This window comes from Podarcis filfolensis (assembly GCF_964270895.1).
Source record: "Podarcis filfolensis genome assembly, chromosome: 10".
Classification (NCBI taxonomy): domain Eukaryota; kingdom Metazoa; phylum Chordata; class Lepidosauria; order Squamata; family Lacertidae; genus Podarcis; species Podarcis filfolensis.
The window spans coordinates 43,704,792-43,728,068 of record NC_139612.1 but is presented as its reverse complement, the minus strand read 5'-3'; the positions used below and the strand labels follow the sequence as shown (position 1 = coordinate 43,728,068).

At 41.0% G+C, this 23,277-nt stretch overlaps 1 protein-coding gene across 3 annotated transcripts in view; it reads left to right on the top strand.

The window, feature by feature from the left end:
• The window catches only part of GUCY2C (guanylate cyclase 2C), a gene marked incomplete at its 3' end in the record, with an annotated part of 48,798 nt that overhangs the window by 8,417 nt on the left and 17,104 nt on the right, over positions 1–23,277 (top strand). For all 3 annotated transcript variants that reach the window (XR_014539039.1, XM_083573763.1, XM_083573764.1), the window contains 14 exons: positions 763–884; positions 3,050–3,146; positions 5,293–5,425; positions 6,838–6,967; positions 7,559–7,641; positions 8,701–8,812; positions 12,264–12,345; positions 13,018–13,120; positions 14,705–14,767; positions 17,032–17,103; positions 17,848–17,952; positions 18,547–18,633; positions 21,842–21,974; positions 22,658–22,795. Coding sequence is in view for 2 of the 3 variants with exons in the window: in XM_083573763.1 (XP_083429889.1) it covers positions 763–884; positions 3,050–3,146; positions 5,293–5,425; positions 6,838–6,967; positions 7,559–7,641; positions 8,701–8,812; positions 12,264–12,345; positions 13,018–13,120; positions 14,705–14,767; positions 17,032–17,103; positions 17,848–17,952; positions 18,547–18,633; positions 21,842–21,974; positions 22,658–22,795 (1,460 nt within the window). The remainder of the gene's footprint in view (positions 1–762; positions 885–3,049; positions 3,147–5,292; positions 5,426–6,837; positions 6,968–7,558; positions 7,642–8,700; positions 8,813–12,263; positions 12,346–13,017; positions 13,121–14,704; positions 14,768–17,031; positions 17,104–17,847; positions 17,953–18,546; positions 18,634–21,841; positions 21,975–22,657; positions 22,796–23,277) is intronic.

Sequence of the window (23,277 nt, the reverse complement as noted above, 5' to 3'; positions counted from 1 at the left end):
AATTATTTGTATAGAAACATAAAGATGGAGTGAGCTTGTTTACTCTTGCTTGGGGATGGGGTAAGGACCCAAACCAATGGATTCAAGTTACAAGATTATGACTAAACATCAGGAGAAACTTTCTGAAAGTAAGAGCTGTTAGACAGTTAGATTTCCTTGGAAGGTAGTGCACAGTCCTTCCTTGGAGGTTTCTAACCAGAGGTTAATGCTTTAGTTGACATTCCTGCATTGCAGGGGGTTGGACTAAATGACCCTTAGGGTCCCTTCCAGCTCTAAAATTCTATGATACTATGTTCAACAATTTGGTTTCTGAATTCTGCACCAACAGCAGTTTCCAAATTGTCTTCAAAGACAGCCCAACATATAACATATTGCAATAGTCCAACCTAAAGGTTACCAGAGCCTAGACAACAGAAATTATGCTATCCCTGTCAAGATAAAGGCACAGCTGGGTCACCAAATGAGACTGATGGAAAGCACTCGGCACTTTCAAGGCTAATTGATCCATAAGTACCCACAAGCTATGAACCTGTTCCTGCTGTAAATGACTGCTAGACTAGTGGGGATGGCAATTTAAAAAAAATGAACCCATGCTTACAGAATAAATATATATTGGTTTGTTCATGATATTAATTGTTCTAATAGTACTTATATGTGTGAGGTACGTTACTTCTTAGAGGCCCTCACACCAAACCTTTAGCCCAAATCTATGCCATTGCCACAAGCTGATTTGCAGCATTCATTTCCTATTCCAATTTCAAGGTATATGAATGCTATGGAAGCTTCAGTGACCTACTTCTCTATAAACATGAAATTCCGGGGGATCCTCAGGAGCTCAATAGAACTACAAAGGATTGTGAATAATCCAAAAAGAAAAAGTAATGGTAAGGAGAAAATAAGAGTTTAATTGTTTCTTTTTTATTTTTTCCCTTTTTTGTGGTTCTTATTTTTATCTACATGCAGCCTTGAGTCCTGTCAGGGAAAAAGGGAGAAAAGTGAATTAATGAAAAAAGAAATAAATAAGAGTACTTTGTCTCTGAAGTCCATTTGGTTATACACTTTCTGGGTATTTATAATCTGAATATCAAATGGCGAATTCTATTAATGGAAGAGGAAAGAAGGAGGGAGAGAGAGAGAGAGAATTTCTATGCTGTACAGATTTTCCCCGCTGCTGTTTCCTGAACACTTGTCTGTTTTGCTGCTGATACTGGGCTCAAACAGGGTGCTGCTTTCCAGAAGAAGTCTTAAGACTCTTTTTCTAAAGACCTTCTTGCATAGATTGTTTCTGAAGATGTAGCATCATTATTAATATTATTTAGCTGTGCATTATGTAAACTGTGCAGTTGGTTTCCAGAAGATATGGGGACTGCGATCAACTTAGCTTTAAAGGAGATTAGGCAGTCGTGGAAGATAAGGTTTTAATAGCTACAAGCCATGTTTGGCATATAATATTGCCTCCAGGATCAGAGGTAGTACTACACCTCTGAATACTGGCAGTCATTGGATGGGTTTAAACAGTGGGGGAAAGATTGTTATCGGTGTCCCGCTTGGGGGCTTCCTGAAGCCATCTGATCTTCTACTGTTGGAGTAAGCATGCTCAGTGCTTTTCTCCTAGAAAAAATGGGTCCCAGTACTCACATGAAGTTGCTACAGTAAGTACCACATTTTAAACCAGTGCTTTTCTCCCAGAAAAACGGTGCTGGTTCTATGTACCTTTGAGTACCCCCAGAAAAAAGCACTGAGTATGCTGGACTAGATGGTAGGCCTTATCCATACTGTCAGGGAACTGACATTGGAGGTGGAGGCAAGGCTCCCAAGCGATGCTGGAGAAGGGCCCAGCAGGGAGAGAGGGAGCTCATCGGCTGGGGAAGGAAATCAGCGTAACACCAGGGATAAAGGGGGGCAGACGGGGGAATCGGTGAGGGGGCTCCAGGACTCCTCGCCGGAGACCAGCGGGGAGAGCACGGGTCCTCCGCTACCCACACCCACCCTGCGCAGAAGACGTCCGCGCAGGGAAAGTAGGCGTAGACTTGGCGTCAAAGAACTTCTTTGCTGGAAGAAGTTCAAGAAACGCCCACTGACGGATTCTGCTAGCGACTGAAACAGCCACGAAGTGAAGGGCTGTCCAGCCAGAAAAAGGTTTAACCAGGCAACCTAGCCAGGAGTGGCAGCAACTTACGCACGAGCAACCCCATATAACCATTACACATACTTACCTTTCCTCTGCTCTTTACAGGCATGGTCCACCCTTAAAAGTTCTGTGTCTAAGTGCTGCCACCCCGTTTTTTTGCTTCGGGGCTTTCCCTGCGAAAACCTGCTCTTTAAAGCTCAATCAGAGCAAGCAACAATCCCAGGGCTAGGTTGAGGGGGGGACACACACGCTCAGACACGGAGCTTTTAAGCGAAGACCTGTGTCTGGAAAGAGCCGAGCAAAAGGTGTGGATGGGCCATTAGTTTGATCCAGCAATGTTCTTTTTATATTTTTATGCAACTACGTATTTTTCGCTCTATAAGACGCACCAGACCATAAGACGCACCTGGTTTTTGGAGGAGGAAAGCAAGAAAAAAAATATTCTGAATCCCAGAAGCCAGAACAGCAAGAGGGATCGCTGCACAGTGAAAGCATTCGCTCCATAAGACACACACATATTTCCCCTTACTTTTTAGGAGGGAAAAAGTGAGTCTTATAGAGCAAAAAATACGGTATGTCCTTCTTCCTTCTCATTGTCTCCTAGAACACTCAACTCCCACTCCAGCGCAGGAAATGAGCCTATTGCTTCTCTCCTTTGCTCTCGGGAAGAACTTTTAAATGCCAAAATGGTAAACTACTGGAAGGCTACTTCCTCTCCTGATAATCATCACATTGCTGTGTTATCCAATTTACATTATTGATCTCTAGATCCTGCGGAAGTTTTTGGGGCCCACATGCCTGCAATGAGGATCTGCTCTGATGGTTTTACCTCTTCCTCTGTTCTAATCCTGTATTTTCAAAGTAGGAATAAAAATGCCTTATCCGCTGAGTCTCTGTCTATCATGCTGTTGTTTGCAGTGATCATCACATGTAGGTCTCCAGGTGACCTTAAAAGACTCCTAGGAAAAGCAGAGGTGGATGAGGACATAGTTATCATCCTGATAGATCTTCACAGGTAAAAATGTTACAATATTGGGGGTGGGGTTGGAATCTAATGAGTAAAAAGGCCGTTTTATATGTGGAATAGTTTTCCCCTCAAGAGTCACATTGAGTGCTGAGTATATATTTTCATTTAAATAATAATAATCCTGTGCCAGTGCAACCTAAATTTTGCACTACAATTAAGAATGGGGGTTACTCTGAGACCTATATAAATCCTGTAAACAATATTATTTTATAAATATTATTTTCTGTCACTGGTTCCAATTCTGCTAGAAATGGAGTGGGACAAAGCACGGAGAATCCCTTCATTGACTTCTAAATTTGCCGCCATAAGGTCTAGAAGAGAAGCCTGTGTGTGAGCGTTTAAACTGCTGCTGCTTGTTAAGTTCTGTTTTAACTTATTTCCATAATTTGTTATAATTGAAATGCACGTCTTCAATAATGAATAGGTGTATATCAGCAGGGAATTATGAAAGTTTTGCTTAGTAAATCTGTTTTCCATTTCCTCCAAACTGAAGCCCATTCATTCAGATGTGTTTAGATTGTTCTAAGATTCTAACAAGCATAAATCATTAAGGAATTTGATTATAATATCAAAGCTTTCTGCTGGATTACGTTTCCATGAAGCTAAGCACTATTTACTACCAAAGGGGTTCTAAGAAGGGAAGAACTTGTAAAATGCTGGATGAGATCATAAGAGTTCAATTTTTATTATGTTTCTGGATTTGGAACTGCAAACTGAAGGAGAGAAAAATGTTTATTCATTACCATGTTGAGATTTCCACCAGTAGGCATGCTACAAGACAGCTTTGTTTTTGGTGGTGATAACATAAGCGTTGGAGGTAAAATATAGTGATAGGTGGAAAGGCTAGGCCTCTCTTCTAGCACACCACTACTTTGCTTCAAATTGCACAAAAGCAATGTGTAGGCTCGGTTGTCTAACTTTATATTCTAGGCAAGTCCCTTTGAGAGTCCTTTTTAAAAGGTAACAATCATACAAATGCACTGAAATATAAATAAGCAACCCATTCCTTCACAAAATCAATACATTCACCACCTGTATGCTGCCAACATGCACTTTTTCTTGTTGTCTTTTAAAAATCTGCGAAATGGGTGAGTGATATTCAAAATTTGCTTTCACATTTTTCATGAATGCACTCAGCAATTGCAACAGTGCTAGGAAACAGGGCTACACACCTCACACCCCAAATCATTGGCAGCAGTGTCAGTCTCAGTCCTACTGCATCAGAGGGGTCTTCTGATCTTCTCCCTCTTTAACACATCTTGCCAGCTACTTATAGTTCTGTCCCACAGGTCCAAATACAGACCAGGCAAAGGATAGACGGATGCCCCAAAGGACCCAGTTGCAGGGATTCCAAAGAAAGATGCACAAAATGCCCCAGTGATCAGTTCTAGTGCTTTATTGTGGAGCTATAGCAAGAGACTTACATGCAGCAACGCAATGCAGGATTCCTTGCTACCACACCTTAAGATGACTTTGTCTGTTGGGGGCTAATACGTTAAGCGTTACTTAAACAAAAAGCAAGTTACAAAAGCTGGCAACAATAGCCCAATTACGGTAACTCACCCCTGCCTTAGAGGTCCCTTCCCACCTTTCATCCCTCTCTCGGATAAGGGAGTAGCTGACTGAACCAAAACTACAGCTTCAAAGCAAACAGATAAGCATATATGATATCATTTTACAGCTCGAGACAATTAGACCCAGGGTTATCTTGACTACCAAGTTGGCCGTTTACAGGTCTTTCAGTACATTTTCACTGTTTGGTTCTACACACCTATGTACACAGGCATTCTTCCAGCAATACAGACTCATCTGGATTTGGGTCTGAAAGACCAAGGTATGGGTGCATTAAGGGTAAGTTGTAAGCAAGTACAATCTGTGGCATCGCACAACATCCTTGCTGATCATGGGGCACATCTGTTAAGGCATCTATCTTGGCTGCTGCTTTCCTGGTTTAGTGTAGCTTGAATAAACATGGGATAGCCTTGTCTCTATATTAAACCATCAGGGTTGTTGTTGTTTTTAAAAAAGAAAAATAGTTATTTAATCAACATTTGCTTCATTTGTCATTTGGTTGACTACCGTAAATGCTTTTGCTTCTTACTACATTTGGGACTCTTGTGCTTTCTGTTTTCAGCAATGTGTACTATGAAGATGCTCCCTCATACAGTTACATGAAGAATGTCCTTGTCCTGACTCTGGAACCATCAAACTTCACTGCACTTTCAAACAGTAGTGGGATTCCTTGGACTCCAGATGCAACGCCTTGGGTGATTTTATTTTATAATAATTTATTTGCTCACTACTGTTGTGCTCCTACAGCACAGCCCTGGAAAGAGAGCCCTTTCTGATCATAATTGTTCCACGGGTCTGAAGGCAAAGTTAAACGGAGCAGCAGCAAACCAGTATCGTTGAATGCTGATTTTCACTATGTAAACTAAGCAACAGTAAAGCAATGGGTTGCCAGTGATATTCAGCAAATACGTCAACCTGCCAGTTTTCCTTTCGGTTCCAGACATCCTGAATCTGTGCAAGCCCCCACAGTCACCCAGCCTGCCCAATACTTAGGCATTTTGAATGTACAAGACTGTGTCTGAGCAGCCCTTCAATAAATAAGCACATTCCAGTTGGCATCCCTCTGTAGGAGTAGAAGTAGCATTGGTTGCAACATCAAATTACACTATAAAAATATAAATACAGTTGTACCTTGGATCTCAAATGCCTTGGCTCCCAAACAAATTGGCTCCTGATTTATCAAAACCCGGAAGTGAGTGTTCCAGTTTTTGAACGATTTTCGGAAGCCAAACGCAGGATGCTCCTGCAGCTAATTGAAAGCCGCGCCTTGGTTTTCAAATGGTTCTGGGAGTCAAACGGACACCCAGATGTCCATTCTGTTGGAGAACCAAGGTACGACTGTATAAAAAATATTTTAAAACACAGAATACATGATAAAATTAGAAAAACAAACAAACCAATTATCACTGCTCCCACAGCACATTTAAAAGGGCATTGGATGTCAGTGAGCCAAAGGTCTGGTTGAAGAGGACCATTTTTGCTTGGCGCCTAAAGGTGTATAATGAAGTCGCCAATCAAACCTCCCAGGGGAGAACATTCCACAAACAGGGAGCCACTGCAGAAAAGGCATGTTCTCGTGTTGCCACCCTCCGGACCTCTTGGGGAGGAGGCACATGAAAAAGGGCCTCAGATAATGAACACAGAGTCTGGGTTAGTTTATATGGACAGAGGCAGTTCTTGAGGTATAGCGATCCTGAGCCATTTTAAGACTTTATAGATAAAAACCAGCACTTTGAATTGGGCCCAGAAACTAATTGGCAGCCAGTGCAGTCAGGCCAGAAGCAGTTTAAGAATATGCTCATCTACATTCATGTGGGAACATGCAGGTTCCCAGAGAGGAGCTTGCAGCCACCCTGTTCTTCCCCAGCCCTTTTTACTACTGTGCTGAGCTAAGCCAAGGTTTGGTTTGCTTTAGCGCATCATCCAAACTGGGACTTGTGATTAACTTCTCTCCTAACCACAAGCTGTAGCCAAGGGACTGGCAAAGCCTCTGGAAACCAGAATGGGAAGAAGGAGGCCATCTTTGAGCAACTCACTCAGGAACACATTGGGCCCAACAATATGAGAAGCAGTGGCTTAATCCCTCTCCTTTTACTGTCTCTTATAGATGAAAAATGACTTTGCTGTTGCCTACTTGGATGCTGTCTTGCTCTTCGGACATGCCTTGAAAAAACTTGCAAGCCATGTAATTACTCCCACTAGCTTCAACAGCCAGTTTCGGAATGTTACTTTTAAAGGTAATCACATATGTGTTTCTCTTAATTCTCATTAATGGGCAAGGCAATACAGTAGATTACTGGAAGCAAAAACAGAATGATTTCAGTAAAAAGACCCAAAAGGGGTTAAAAATATTGATAAATGTCAGCAATAGTTTTTCTCTAATTAAATGTATCAGCTTTACCTCCGACAACCCTGCCTCCATATTGAATAATGGTAAATCTTTCCCTCTTTACACATATAAGAGTCTCTCTGTTCTGATCATATATTGAGATAATATTCCATAATGCTTTTCTTATTATGTATCCATTGGTCTGCACCAAGTTCTGTATCTCCAATTCCCACTTCCTGTTGCATTTGCCATGTTTTTCCAGCCTTATCTAATATCTCTTCCAGGCTGTGGCTTCTGATGCTCTGCTCCGCCTACAGAAATTGAGATCGAAATTTGTCCTTAACAAAGTGTGTCTTTTCTCACTAGTCTCATTCTTCTTATTGAATGTTATCAGTACAACAGAGGTGCTGTGAGATGAATGGTGAATATTGGGCTGCTGGCTTCCCTGTCATGTTCAGGGAAAATTATCAGGCTTTTATTATTATTTTTCTCTTTATAGGTATTCTTGGTCCTGTAGTCCTGGATAAATTTGGGGATGTTGATGTCAATCTCACCCTTATGTACACAACAAATAATTTAGAAGTAAGTATATGGCCAAACCATGCCTCTAGCTGGAGTTGCAAGTAACCCAAGGAACTGTTGAAGGTTTTCGGTGCGGGGAAGTGGTTGGTTAGCGTCAACGCAGCTATTAGATGGCGCACTGGGCAACACTGCAGTAGCTTTCCCCTTGCCTAACTGTGCCAGTTTGTATTTTTCCTTGCCCTCTGTTATTCCAAAAAGGGTTTCTCCTATATTTACCTTTCAAAAAATGAATTTGGAGGCCTTATGTACCTCCTACTCAGAGCTAATGGGCACACTTCTTGAATTATATCTATCTATATATAATTAGACATATAATTAGCACCAAAATAGACATGTTGTTAATGCATGCAATTAGTAATCATGCAAATAATATTTTAAAAGTAAATAGCAGTCAAGTTTGACAACAGTGGGGGAGCATTTAACCAGATGCAAAAAGTAGCTGGAGAGGGAGGGCTTAAGGGCCATAGTAATGTAAATGGGATAAAGCTCATGTCGTGGTCCTGATGGAAGTCCCCCTTCCACCATGGATGCTATTTGCTGCTGGGAAATAATTTTTGCAATTACTAAATTGTGTGAATGCTTTCATTTCTAGTTTGGCCCACAGAGTTGAAAAGTGCTGTTATTACCTAGCATGAGCAGAGTGATAGTCGATGAAAGCAATCTATTTTGAGTGAAGGAAAATAATGTGAGGGATAAATGCATACAGGAAAAAGGAGGGAAATCTCCCTTGGTGATTCAGTCGGTGGGCAGGAAACTATGGTTACCGGCTATGGGACAACCCAGGATATGAAACCAGGGTTCAGGTAAAATGGGATGCCATGGTTAATTAGAAGCTTCTTGGTTCAATCTCAGCTTGTGTGAAGAAAGAAGCAAAGGGACTCTGTTAACAAGCCAACCAAAACCAGCTCAATATGGTGGAGATGCAGGGGATCCAGGATGGAGGGATGAAAAGTGTGGGGAGAGTGACTGAGGTCCTTGGCTGATATTATATTCACATCCATGAGTTTTCTTGGGAAAAGGAGTTTCAGACTAAAACCTTCCTCTATTTTCTCATTCTAGTACAAGGCCCTCCTACGGTTTGACACTCATCTGAATGAGACAGTACCAAAGACGGACAAACCATCATTCATCTGGAAAAAAAACACCCTGCCTAGTGATATTCCTGGCACTGGTGAGACAATCTATTTCTTGCAAAGGGGACTTGCACAGAATCAATGAGACTTGTACATCCAGTTTGAACACAGGAACCATTAGGCTAGTAGTAAAACCAATAATTTACCTTAAAAAAAAATCCAAACCTGTCTTTTTTTGTTCTTTGAATGCCGAGTTCTGAATCAACTTGTCAACTTAAACAATCTTCAATGTATGCAGCAGTACCCGACATGGGAGTATTTTCTGAGAACATACAGTTCAAAAAGACTGAATATGTCAGTTCTGATGCCCATTCTGAGTTTACTTGATTTGCAGGATTCCCAGTGTCCCCATCCACCTTACTTATCATTCTTGCATGGTAAATAATTCACCCACTTACACTAATCCCTTCTTTATCATTTGACCCAGATCATTTGGCCCAAATCTTGCTCCCCAACTCTCCCATACACCACAGGGAAGCAGTTAAATATACCCCCTGTCCTGTATTGTACCGCTCAAGTTTGGAGCTAAATGAGCAGTTTCCTATTCACCTGGCCCCAGATGTTAGGAATTTGTAAACTAGGGCAAATGTACTAAAGCACTTAAGCAGAGGTTTACACATCTAGCCTCAGAGCTCAACAGCTTCCCATTGTAGCACTGTGTGGTGTGAATTCTCCAATTGTTTGTCTCCCCCACAATTGCTTGTGAGCTCACAGATTGTATGATGCAATTCCCATTAATGCCAGAAATGTTCTCCCATTTCCAATAGCAGTTTTTGCTACTGTTGAGATAAAAGACATAGATATTGAATGTTTAACACACCCTTGGCAAGAATAAATTACCCTAATGGTATATCAATATACTGTGACTGTTAAAAGTATATGACGCCTCAGGTGTAGAAGTTGACCAGAGAGTAAATATGGTGCTGCCTAGCTAGAATACAATGTCTCAAACTTTCAGCATAGGTTCAGCTTGGTAATTTATTTATTTTTTTCAAATTCTAAAAGCATGATTTCTTAATTTACCTAGACATTGTTCTTTCTATATCCAAATCAAACTACATAATGAAATGCCTTGGCTGTAAAGGGGGTTTCTTTGTTTTTGGCTGCAAATGTTATTGTATTTCTTATCAGACTAGATGTTAAATTGAAATGAAGTAGAGGATGCAATACAAAAGAAAAACAATGAAAAACTGAGCATATTGTAGAGAACATAATGTTTCTATTTTTCAATACCTTGTTTAATTCAAAAGTTATTAAGTACCCTTTCATAAATTTCATCACAATTTCAGAAATATAATGCCATGTATCACAGTAACAATGTGATAGTTAGAAAACTGAATATTTTGCTTTAAATTGGGTGCAAAAACGTGGAGGGCGAGAGAAAGTAGTCTTGTGAAGGCTCTTCTTTTTCATGAGGGGATGACTGAAACCACTAGAGGGCAGCAGAACCTCAGAAATATAAATATGTCATCCAATTTCTAAATTCCAGACATCAGCTTGTAATTTGTTTAAAGCGTGCTTGGAGCTATTTAGCCTTTTGTCACTCAGCCCAAGGTGCAGGGCAGAAAACCATCTTGTAACTTGCCAAAGACATTTGCTTGCTAACTGATTTATTTATTGGTGACCCAATGTCCTGCTTTCTGAGTAGGATCAGCCAGCCCGGGTGTTCTGACAAGGATGACCTTGTTGTCAGAGAATTAAGGAGAAAATAAGTTTGGCCTTCGGTGAAGAGGTAGATGGAAAGCATGGGCATATGCCAAAAAAACCAAAGGTCAAGTGTTTGCCAAGTAGTTGCTGCAAGCATTTTCAAAAGAGTTTAGTGGAAATCACTAGGCCTAGACTGTACAGGCTTATTTTTTTTCAAAGGTTAACAATGCAGTCTATACATGTGCAAGTAAATCCCACTGCATTTAATAGGGCTTACTCCTAGGAAACAATACAGGATTGCAGACCTGTCCACGCTTAACTCAATGGAGCTTATTTTATTTGTTAAATTTATATACCACCCTTCATCTGAGGATTACAGGGCAGTTTACAGTATAAAAACAAAAAATACAAAACATAAGGGGAAACAAAACTATTACCCTCTGCCCAGTTTAAAAGGCCATAGATTGTTTAATTAGCCAGAGGCCAGGGAGAAGAGGAAAGTTTTCCCCTGGCACCTAAAGATATGTAATGAAGGCACAGGGCAAGTCTTCCACAAAGCTCACTTCTGACATTTATAAAATTACACTGCACATTTTTGCATATTGCTACCAGCACATGTGAGGTAGAAGTGTTCACAGCACCGCCTTTTCCTGGTTTGTGGGGATCAGTTTCAGTTTTTACAGCCTGAAGATGCAGACAGTGTCTAGCCTACTATCAGTTCTCTTGAACCTTGCCCATCATGGCTAATAAAAGTTAGCTAGGATTGTCTGACAGGATGGATTCAGGGCGTGGTTAATGCCTCATTTAGGAAAGCAGGAGGTACTCCTGGCCATTCTGAAGGGGACAGAAGTGAACTCACTGTTTTCTACCCTACTTTTAGGCATCAGCTTAAGAAGAATTTATTTTTCAGTGTTTATGGTTTTGTGCTGATATAAAAGATAGATTGCTGCTGGATTGTCTGAATGTATGGTTTATCTTTTTGATGTTTTGTTTTGATATTTGCTTTCTATTATTGGTTTTAAGGTTGTTGTATTGATTTGTGTATTTTAATATATTGTTATATACCACCCTTTGAGGGAAGCTTCAAATAGAAGACCAATAATAATAACACGCATAGCTGTTAATAATAGGGGATAATGGCTGGCAGGCATCCATTCAGACTGATATTATAAACCGAGGGTAGGGCAACTCCAGCGCACAGGCCAACCTTGGCCAACCTTGGGGTCAAATTTGGCATATAAGGCCATTTTTCAAAAATCATGCCCACCTGCTGATCAGCTTATGTCACTCTTAATTCACGAGGGTTAGACAGGCCTTTATCTAATGAGATGTCAACTGAGAGTCTTTAGGTTTGTCTCTCTGAATTCCTGAGGCAGAGGGATGCAGGTATTATTTTTTAAAATTTTTTTACTTATTTTATTTTATTTTATATTTATTATTTTTATTCTATTTATATACTGCCCTTCACAAGATCTCAGGGTGGATCACAGAATAAAAACAAGGTAAAAACACAGTTGATAGTTAAAACAAAAACAACAGAACACTAACTTCGCCCTTCCCACAAACACATTTAAAAGGCTGTAGGATATTAATCAGCCAAAGGCCTGATTAAAAAGGAACATTTTTGCCTGGCGCCTAAAAATATATGATGAAGGCACCAGACAAACCTCCCTGAGAAGAGCATTACGCAAATGGGGAGCCACTGCAGAAAAGGCCCGTTTCCGTATTGCCACCCTCCAGACCTCGGATGGAGGAGGCACACAAAAAAGGGTTAATTACACTCTTGATTACCCTGAACTTTCTTCTTAAGTTTGTCTGATTTCCCATTTCTCACTTTTACAGGGCCGCACATTCTGACAATAGCTGTTTTCACACTTGCTGGGGTTGTGGTGGTAGTTCTGATCATCGCTCTGCTGCTACTGAGGTACAGTCCTCATTTCCTCTTCCTCTGTCCTTCCTTGACCTAAGTCCACAAATCCTTTTTGAAATTTAAGCTTTTGAAGTCTCTGTACAAAGGTCACCTAGCATAAATGTAAAGGGACCCCTGACCGCTAGGTCCAGTCGCAGACGACTCTGGGGTTGCGGCGCTCATCTCGCTTTATTGGCTGAGGGAGCCGGCGTACTGCTTCCGGGTCATGCGCCACCCACGTAGATGAGCTAAATTGCATAAGCTCTGGCACCCCTTGCTCTCCAAGCTGATCAAGCCCCCTGTGGTGGATTTGCTGCTTTGACTATTTCACCTACCTGGTCGGAAAGGTTCCTTCTCATTCTCTCCTTCCCTTTCCCCCTCCACCTGATGCATGCTAGCAGAAATACTTCAGTAATGGAATATCTGCATCCCATCTTTGAGTTGTAGCAGTTTAGTCATTGGGAGTTTTGATACTGGCTTGAGGTCAGTGCACACTTTAAGGTTACTTCTAAGTCTGCTTTCAGCTTGACTCAAACTGACTCGTCAAAAAGGTCAATATTTCCATTCATTATCAGACAACCAGCGTCTGAAGTTCTTAAAATGTCGTGCCTGTCCACGAATAGTTCTAATTCCAGATTCAAATGCTTCAAAACTTGCTGCTAGTATACCTGTCTTTCTGATGTACAGGAAATATAGAAGAGCCATTGAACTCCAGAAAAAATGGTCCCACATCCCATCTGACAAGATTGTTCCTCTGGAGACTAACGAGACAAGTCATGTTAGTCTGAAGGTAGGAAACAGAAGCCGTCTATGGCACTTGTTCTCCTTCACAATAAAGTGGTACTGGGTGCCTCCTGAACATGGTAAACCATGATGTTGGAACCATAGACGCTATCTAGAAAACCGCTCTGTGATATCCTAATCTCTGTGTATGGCCTCACATTGGCTAGGACGGAAGGTGAGAGGGAGAATAGCTGGAGAAAAAAATAAGTGTGCCATCTCTCCTAGATGGAGATGGTTCAAAGCTTTACATTTCAAGAGTTTTCTGTTTCTCTCCTCACTGTAGTCTTGTGGCCCAGCAGCAAATCAGCCATGTCTCTCTAACTTCCTCCTGTCTGCTTGCATCACACAGTTCCTACTAAGTTTTCATGGTCTCTCGCTTTTCTAACTCGGGGAGGGGTGCCACACGTTTGATGTGCTAATTGATCATTATCCCCCAGGCCATTACCTCAGAGGAAATTAGGCTGACTCAATTTCCTTTCAACTCAGGTTGATTTTCTTGGATTAAGAAGTACCTAATACACAATTTGGTAAATTTGCCCAGCGTATTCACACATGCTAATTAAATGATTAGAAGCGTCTAGTACACAGGTCAAATGTACATCTTTAACACATGTGAGTCTGGTTATTTCCCAGTTCTAACACCTCAACCTTAATTAAATTCTAACACTAACTTGATCTGGAATTTAGGGTTTCTTGCACCCACAGTAACAATATTTAGTAGATGTCTATGATCTTATATGACTTACATTCCAAATAACATTCACAATTCTGCTATTCTTACAATTATTTATTTTATTGGGGTGGCAGTTGAGGAAGGAACCAGCTTTTCCCAGACATTAAATGTCATGATCTAAATGCTTAGAAATACAGTCTTCTACCCCACAGCAGAGAAAATTATGAACTGTGAGTTCGAAATAGTAAGCGAGTATGCATGTATTGTTTAAAATCTCTTCAAGCGCAAAGGACCACAACACAACTCATGTTTGGAAAAGTATATTTGAGTCTGATGCCCTTACAAATTGCGGGAAACATAGGTGCTAAATTACTTTTTTTTTGCACACACCAGGATGGGATATATTACCAGTGGTGTTGTAATCTGAGGTTGCAGTGGGTGGAAGACCTGTTATTTCTGCAGCAAGGTCCTTGTCACCAGCATCCTAGAACCACCTAATCTGCATGAAACGGGAGCTTTCCAGCCACTGTATGCTCCAAAGCCAAGCATTTAGGAACACAGAAAACACAAGATGCTTAGTTTCAAGAGAATGGCGTGCAAGTGCTGCTAAGTACCATAGAACTTCAAGGAAAACATAACAAGTCACTCTGAAATATGACATTGGAGCATTCAAAATAATTTGCCTATATAATGTGCACAGAAGCAGTAGATCTAGCTGAAAGGCAACACAAGGGCACCTGCATTGATTAATTCAATGCACCCCTAATGGTTATTATTGTATAATTATAAGGTTATTGTATAATATTAGAAAGAATGTGGCTGTGACCATCATGAAGGGACCCTGCTCTTCTGAATCTAAAACTACGCTAAAACTATGCATTCCTGAAGTCAGCTAAATAAGCCTTCTTTGATTCTCAGATAGATGACGACACAAGGCGTGACACTAGCCAGAGGCTGCGGCAAGGCAAATATGACAAGAAGGTACATTTACTCCAGCATCTCTGCTTTTCTCCTCTGGAAATGATCTTGTACAAGATAAGGTGTCATTTCATGCTCATTCCCAGTTACTTGCAAATCACAGAGATACAATAGAGCAGAGGTTCTTAAACTGTGGTGTGCCAACCATTTTTGGTCTATCTTCTCTATTTAGGTAGTCGTTGGAAAGGCTGCAGAACTGTTGAAATTATCTATACTTGGCCTTGCAGTTGATTTATTTTTTTACAGTGGTGAAGGTTGAGGCCATTTTGACGAGGACTAGATTACGGAACAGGGCAGCAAGTCTCTGTTTTGCACAGCACTGTTCTTAAACAAAGCCTCTATATTAAAATTTTTAAAACATAAATAGGATCCAGCAGACAAAATATTTAAAGAGGGATTGACAGTGAAGGGAGACAGGAATGTGGAAGCAATGAGGTTAAGGGTAACCTAAGAACACAGAGAGGGGTAAGAGTTGCGGGAGGAGAGGGTGCTTGAAGCTCCCTGAGGTGGGAGTTGAGGCAAGAGGAGAAGTGCTGCTCTTTCTTAGCACAAAAAGAGTTCGGATTCATTTTCAGAAAATACCAACCAAATGGACAGATAACAATTAAGTCATCAGACCCATCAGAGGCATTTTATATTCTAAAAGAACAATTTGAATAGTTGTGACTTAAGCTTTCCTGGTCTACTTCATGAGAGATGATTAGATCGTCTGACTTTCCATGATAGCTTCCTGCAAGTGTCTGTAGTGCTTTGCTACATTTGGTGGTTAACCAAAAAGGCTGGTGGTTCAAGTCCAGCCATGAATGTTTTCTGTTGTTTGATTTTGCTCCCATCACAATTATTTCTCACTGTATCTAGGCAGAGGAATTGTGGGTGAGGCAGGGGGTGAAGGGGTACAGCTGTGAAATATGTGTGTCTGTATATGTGGCCTGTTGGGTAAGAAGATGAAGTAACTAGGCGTCAGGAGGTACGGGCATTACAACTCCAGCAGTTTAAAGGCTCTTTGAGAAGGATGAAAGGGTCTCCTGGTTGCCTGACCTTGCTTTTTCAAGAATATTGTCACAATTCCTTCCTTCCTTCCTTCCTTCCTTCCTTCCTTCCTTCCTTCCTTCCTTCCTTCCTTCCTTCCTCCTTAATTCCTTCCAATTCCTTTCAGCTTCACATATTTGAAGTGTAACGTTTTGTGCTCTTGGTCCATCCAGTCTTCTAAGGCTGCTGTCCTAGCTATGTGTCCTCAGAAGTAAATCCTATTTCATTCTAAGGGGGTTACTGCCAGGTAATTGAGATCAGGATTGCCGCCCAAGAAGCAAGCTACCACTACCTATCTCTCACTGTGATTAGTTCTGCTGCCCTCCACATCAGCTCAATTGAACTATGATGCAGCCAAAAGAAATATAATTATTCCTGTAAATAAAATAATCATCACTGAAGAGCAACTGGAGCAGTTGCACATTATGGGGTAAGGAGGTTTCATTGAGGTATTGAGTGGATATTGGGAGGACTTGCACACAATTGCAGAGAGGTAGGCAAATATCAGTCTTGTGCAAGACCTCCATTACTGAAGATTAAAATAAACAAACAACTGGAAATGGATACCCCCCCTCCTAAAAATATCAATTTGCATATTGTGAAGCATAATTGCTTAGGTTGGCACCATTTGCTTTTGTAGTCGTGTGCACTACTGGGAATTTTGTGGTTTTTGTTTTTTAAAATAGGTGCTTACACAGTTACAGAAATACCTGAGCTCGTGCCCATAAAGAAGGCAGGGAAGGAGTGATTGAAGGAAGGGACAATAATAAACACTTGGGATATTTTCCACCAAGCTCTACCAGCTAATATGGATGGCAAGTGGTGGAAGAGCGATGAATATAGTAACTCAGAAAACAGGAGTGGACTTACTTGAGTCATTTGTGCAATGTGCACGCCAAAAGGAGAAAGTGTATCAGAAAAACCCATTTGCAGGGGGTGGGGAGCCTCTGCGTGGACCTGAACTGGATAAAGCTGACTGATAAAATGTTTTGTTCACCTAGTTCTTCTCTTGTTACCTCTTTGTATGTATAAAGGATTGTCATTGCACTTAGAACATATCACAACCCTTGCAAAGGATAATGGTGTCCATTTCCCCATCAATGGTTAAGTAATGTAACATTTCATATAAATGTATTTCTAAAATATAACCTACATATCCAGACCTCTCATGACATTATACAATACATGGATTACTGTGATGCTGCTATTCATTCCTACCAACCCTTTTCATTTTCCAGGTGATAATCCTGAAGGATTTAAAGCACAATGATGGGAATTTTACAGAGAAACAGAGAATAGACCTAAACAAGGTAAACACTAAACCCACAACCACAGCATATCCACTGAAAAATGTAGACCACAATTTCCTTTCTTCTTATTTCTTTCATATTGCAGATGTTAAGCGCTTCCTTTTCCAATAAGCCGTCTTCAGTGTGCCAGATCTCACTGCACAGGCAATGTAGAAAGCTCACTTTTCAGAACTTATTCAATGTAACCCTGCGGGCATTGGCATACACCAGGGGTAGGCAACCTAAGGCCCAGGGGCCAGATGTGGCCCAATTGCTTTCTCAATCCGGCCTGCGGATGGTCCGGGAATCAGTGTGTTTTTACATGAGTAGAATGTGCCCTTTTATTTAAAATGCATCTCAGGGTTATTTGTGGGGCCTGCCTGGTGTTTTTACATGAGTAGAATGTGCTCTTTTATTTAAAATGCATCTCAGGGTTATTTGTGGGGCCTGCCTGGTGTTTTTACATGAGTAGAATGTGTGCTTTTATTTAAAATGCATCTCTGGGTTATTTGTGGGGCATAGGAATTCATTCATATTTTTTTTCAAAGTCTGGCCCACCACATGGTCTGAGGGTTGGTGGAATGGCCCACGGCTGAAAAAGGTTGCTGACTCCTGGCATACACTTTTGAACTGGAAAGCACTGAGTGATAGTAGCTGAACAATATATCTCCAAGCAGCATAGGAGGACATCATATTCCCATACCACTGTATCTAATTTTCCACGTCATCATTCTGCTTCTAACATGCCCATTATTTTTGCCCTAGCTCCTTCAGATTGACTATTACAATCTGACTAAGTTCTATGGCACTGTCAAGATGGACACGATGATCTATGGAGTGATTGAATACTGCGAGAGAGGATCATTGCGGGTAATTAGCTCTGTAGCTCACTCATCAGTTTGTACAAAGACAGGTGATAACCCATCACATCAAAGACAAGTCCTTGCTGGCACAAGAAATAGGCAGTGAGGAAGAAGGGTAGTTTGTGTTGCTCTTGGTCTTGTAAATTTCTCAGTACTACCATCAATATTCCAACTGGAGAAGCACAATCTTTAGCGCTGAATTGCTATAAACAGCAATTGGGCTTTCCAATGATTGCCATTAGTTCCAATTTATTGTTAAAGAACGAGTTTTCCAGGGGAAGGCAGTGGGGCAAAGGCAAAACCACTCAGCCCCTTCCTTTTTAGGCACAGGACAAGCGGAAGTTTGGATGAGCCCTTTGTGGCTTCAACATTAAGCCAGCTTTTCTATCCTGCAACCCTTCACACCCTTTTGTTTACTAGTTAGCCTGATGAAGAGTTCTGGAGAGCTCAAAAGATTGCTCACTATTTTGTGACATGTTGGTTGGTTCTAATTAGCTACCACATATGAATTTTGGATTAAAAAAAAAAATGAAACAACACTACTTCCTTTGTTTTTAGTAAAGATTCTTACCACAGCTTCTTTGTCATCTTTTCATCTCAGGATGTCTTGAATGATAAAATCTCCTACCCAGATGGCACCTTCATGGACTGGGAATTTAAGATTTCTGTCATGTATGATATTGCAAAAGTAAGTAGATGGATGGCAATGAGGAACTTAATGAGGCATAATCTCGCCTTGAGTGAATGATTGGATATAAGGTATTTTGCTGAAATGTCTAACAACAGGATTCTATAAGTACTGTTTGCCCTTTGATAGGAAATCTGATTTTTTTTCCCTGTTGAGAGCTGGGACACTTAATGCTTGTTAAATTCTGACATTTTGCTGAAATGAGAGAGGAAATAATAATACTGCACCTAAATGAAAGAGTGAGCTTTATTTAAGAAATTGAGATTGTGGTTACTATTTTTGTTTATAAATGTAAAAATAACACTCTCAGTAGGAAAAGGCTTTTCAGCTAAAGTGGAAAGAAATTCAAAATGAGCCACAAATTAAGAAGGCCTTTCTGTGCATCCACAATGCTGGAGCTGAAAATAAAAGTTGCCTTTACCTTTAGTGCTTTTAAAGGTATGAATTTCATGCATGGGAATTTTAATCAGCCTTTGCTCATGTGAGCCCCCACCTGCCAATAGATATAGGTGACCCAGGTTTACAACTTCAGTGAGAACTAGGCCCTATACTGTATATGTCTATGCAAACCTGATTCTGGAGTTCAAAACATTTTCTACTTTGGTACACATGTAAAATATTGTTGGTTTATAATCCTCTTCATTTAGATTTTTACGATTTTTTGGTCATCTTATCAATGTCAGAATAGTGTTGCTGCTTCTAAGATTTTAGAATTATGGGAACAGTTTCGAAGGAAATATGTACATACACAAACCCCAAACCTGGCCCTGCTACCTATCAGTCCTTAGCTCCCATATTGTCTTGTTTAATTGGACTAATGTGTCCTGGGCCTATTTCTATGTAGCAACATATTATTATGAAGTTAATTATTTATTTTACATTTTTTGTTAACTACCCTTCAAAATGTAAAATATCAAAATATTACAGCATGGTCTACAACAATGTGAATAAAAAGTAATTCACACACAACCCATAAATACAATTTAATTTAAAACTTAAAAATTTAAAACTAGTGAACAAGCATTAAAAAAATCAACAAATTTAAAGGAAATTTTAAAAGCCCAATAAGCTGAACAACTAAAGAACAAACTAGAACAAAGAGAAATAATTTAAAATCTACATCTGCCTGTGCATATAGGAAGATCTTCAGCTGGTGCTGGAAAGTGTATTCCTTTCTCTCAAATTTTATTAAAAAATTTCCAAAATAAAAAAACTTGCCTCCTTGGGGAGGAAACTGCAAAGTTGGGGTGCCACAGCAGAAATGGCGAAGTTGTGGTCCCAGAATGCAATACAGCTCCAACAGGGGACCTGGAGATGGGTCTCTGCAGAAGATGTTAATCAGACATTAGCTCATTTTATGATCAGAAGGTACTGCCAGGAGGGTCAGTCTGATCAATTCCATTTGTTTCTCACATTATTAACATAATATATATATTATTTATGGATTCTGGCTTACTTTGGATCTGGACACCTCTGCCGAATCTGCACGCTTGTTTACATTCTTTGTAGGGCAAATAACTGCAGGCTAAAATACAGCGGTTACTGACCGTTCTAGTCTCTGACACTTCTTTGATGCACGTTTAGGACAGAAGTTTGAGTCACTGGGTCTTCACTGTAAACTCAGACTGCAAGGTCTCTGCCTCACAACAGAAGGGAACAGTGTCTGTTGCTATCCTCCTGATTCTGAGTTAATCCTTCCAGTCAGTGCTTGGATGTGAGGCAAAGATGGGCATTTCTAACAGCATCTGTCTATATTTCAGTTCTAAGGCAGACATTTGACACCTCATTTTAAGATCAGTCAGCTGAGTGTCCCAACCTTCAGCTGGAACATGGCAGAAGTATTCCCTGGAAGAAACATAATCAGAACCATGGTGCAAGATGATAAACACAAAGAACTGTAGGGTCCCCAACCCCATATTTGCCTGCTGTTTAACTCGGCTTAGAACATCTCTTGCGGGAGAGAGGCTTCTGCAATTCAAAAGAATTTGTGGCCACTAATGCAGGTTACACATTTGCATTACACATTGATTTAAGTAAAAGCTGCTTTAAGCTTCCTCTCTGAAAACTCTGACAGTGTGCTGTTCCAAAATAAGGGGAGAGAGGTAAAACATTTCTGTATCCTCTCAGCCTATCATAGAAAAGATCCACCAGACCTAATGAAGAAATCGGCTTTCATTCAAGCCAGCTTCTATCACATATGGCTTTCTGTGGGGGGTGGATGGTGCAATCCATGTAGTTTAGCCCTCTCAGCGTGTCAAAAATGCCAGAAGAGAGGGTGTGTCAGGAAAAACAAGAAGCTGTAAGTGCAAGTCAGACTTGTTTTCATTTCCTCCTAAAAATGTGGTGTTTTGCTTGTTCTTCCATTTTTATTGCCTATTGGCATATGCATATTTTTCCCCTCCCAAAAAACTAAGGAGGAGTGAGTGTACAGCTTCCAATTTTTATTTTTATTTATTTTTTAAATGGAGAGAACGCTGAGGAGAAATAGGGAAATACGTTGTCTCTGTGGTGGAAAGACAATCAGGTTGGTTGCTTCAGATCATACTACAATAGAATTGCAGAGTTGAAAGGGACCCCAAGGGTCATTCTAGTCCCACCCCCTTCGATGCAGGAATCTCAACTAAAGCATCCATGACAGATGGTCATCCAACCTCTGCTTGCAAGGAAGGAGAGTCCATCACCTTCCAAGGGAGTCCGTTCCTCTGTTTAACAACTCTTACCATCAAAATGTTCTTTCTTATGTTCAGTTGGAATCTCCTTTCTTGTAACTTGAATCCATTGGTTCAAGTCCTACCCTCCAGAGCAGGAGAAAATAAGCTTGCTTCCTCTTCCATGTGACAGCCCTTGATATATTGGTAGATGGCTATCATATCTCCCTTTCAGTCTCCTCTTTTCCAGGCTAAACATACTCAGCTCCTACAACCGTTCCTCATAAGGATGGAGGAGCCTGATGCTCCTCTCTCAGCAGAGCCAATGGGGTGGGCCTGTGTTACTAATTCTGTTGCTGCTGCAGCCTCATGGAATGACTGCCGGGTGACAGTTGCTGGAGGGAAGAGCTTGGTGGAGCTGATCTCTCAGCAGAGCTGATGGAAATGGTCCTTCAGTCCTCCGACTTCCTCTGCCGCAGCCAGATAAAACAGTCATTCCCCCTCCCTAGGAAACTTGGGGCAGTCACGTGTGGTTTTTTTTGTCTCTCTTCATATCCTAGGGAATGTCCTACCTGCATTCCAGCAAAACAGAGCTTCATGGCCGCCTGAAATCTACAAACTGTGTTGTGGATAACCGCATGGTTGTGAAGATAACTGATTATGGCTGCAATTCTATTCTTCCGCCAAAAAAAGGTACATAAGGATGATGAATTCCTCACTCGGGAATTCCTCATGAATATTTGTAGGCTGACTGCATCTTATAGGAGAACTGTCGGGAAATGTGGCATTAATATTCTGTTATTTCAGTATAGCACTATAGTTATGGTATGACTATATTTCCCCCCCAACTGCCTCCGCTAAGCCACACAGCACCACAGCTTGAAGCAGGAGTGTAGCTATGAGAATCCAACAGTGGTATGATGTGATTTCTGGTGCCATCTGCATGAGGATCAGAAGTATGCCTGTGCCCAGGGCCAACCCTACAATTGGGCCGACTGAGGCAACAGCTTGTGGTGACAAATGTTGCCCAACCATTTCTTCTGAGATGCATGGCCAGCCATTCTCCTTTGTATCAGGAAGTAAAATGTGTTGGGCCAACCCTACCGATGTCAGTGTTTTGTTTGGTTTTAGTTCATTTCATAAATTTCGTAAATTGCTTTTTGCTGAGCCCCCAAAGCAGTTTCCAACAACTTGCAATTAAAATCAACTTCATACTGTACAATAATAAAAGCAGCAGGACAGTTTAAAACCACAGGGCAGAATAACCAACTTCTCTAAAGGCTTGGGAAAAGAGACAGGTATTGAATAGACAATTGTCAACCAATTTCATCTGCTTGTTTCTGTCACACACACACAGTTCTCTCCCTGCTTCTCAGATCTCTGGACTGCTCCTGAACACCTCCGCCATGGTGACATATCTCAGAAAGGCGATGTGTACAGCTTTGGAATTATAGCACAAGAGATCATACTGCGTAAGGAGACCTTCTACACCGACAATTGTCGGGATCATAAAGGTAAACATTGTGCGTAATGAAAAGGCTTGATGACAGGTTTTCCAGGGATTGCCATTTGCATTTGCCATTCAGCAGTAAAATGCAATTTTTCCTGGGGAAAGTTTGAACATATGAAGGGGCAATGAAAGAGCATGGGCCAAGCCTTGCCCTTTCATTAAGGCTGCATGCACTGGGCCAATGCCCCTCCCATGTGCTCTGGCCTTTAGTTTAAAGGAAGCTGCCTTGCTTTCATGTAGGATTTCTACCTGTGGAGCATGTTAATTATAAATCTACTTAGACTATCCAACATGGGGATAAGAACCTTGCTTGACCACAAATGTTCAAATACTTGTAACAGGAATGTGGTGGGACACCCAGGATGTGAGATGGCTGGGCAGAGGAAGGGAGAAATGGGGGATGTAGATTCTTATTCTTCTTTTTCATCTTGCATCTTATCTATCTGCCGAAGAAATGCAGATATCTTCCTCAACCTGTCAGTTCAC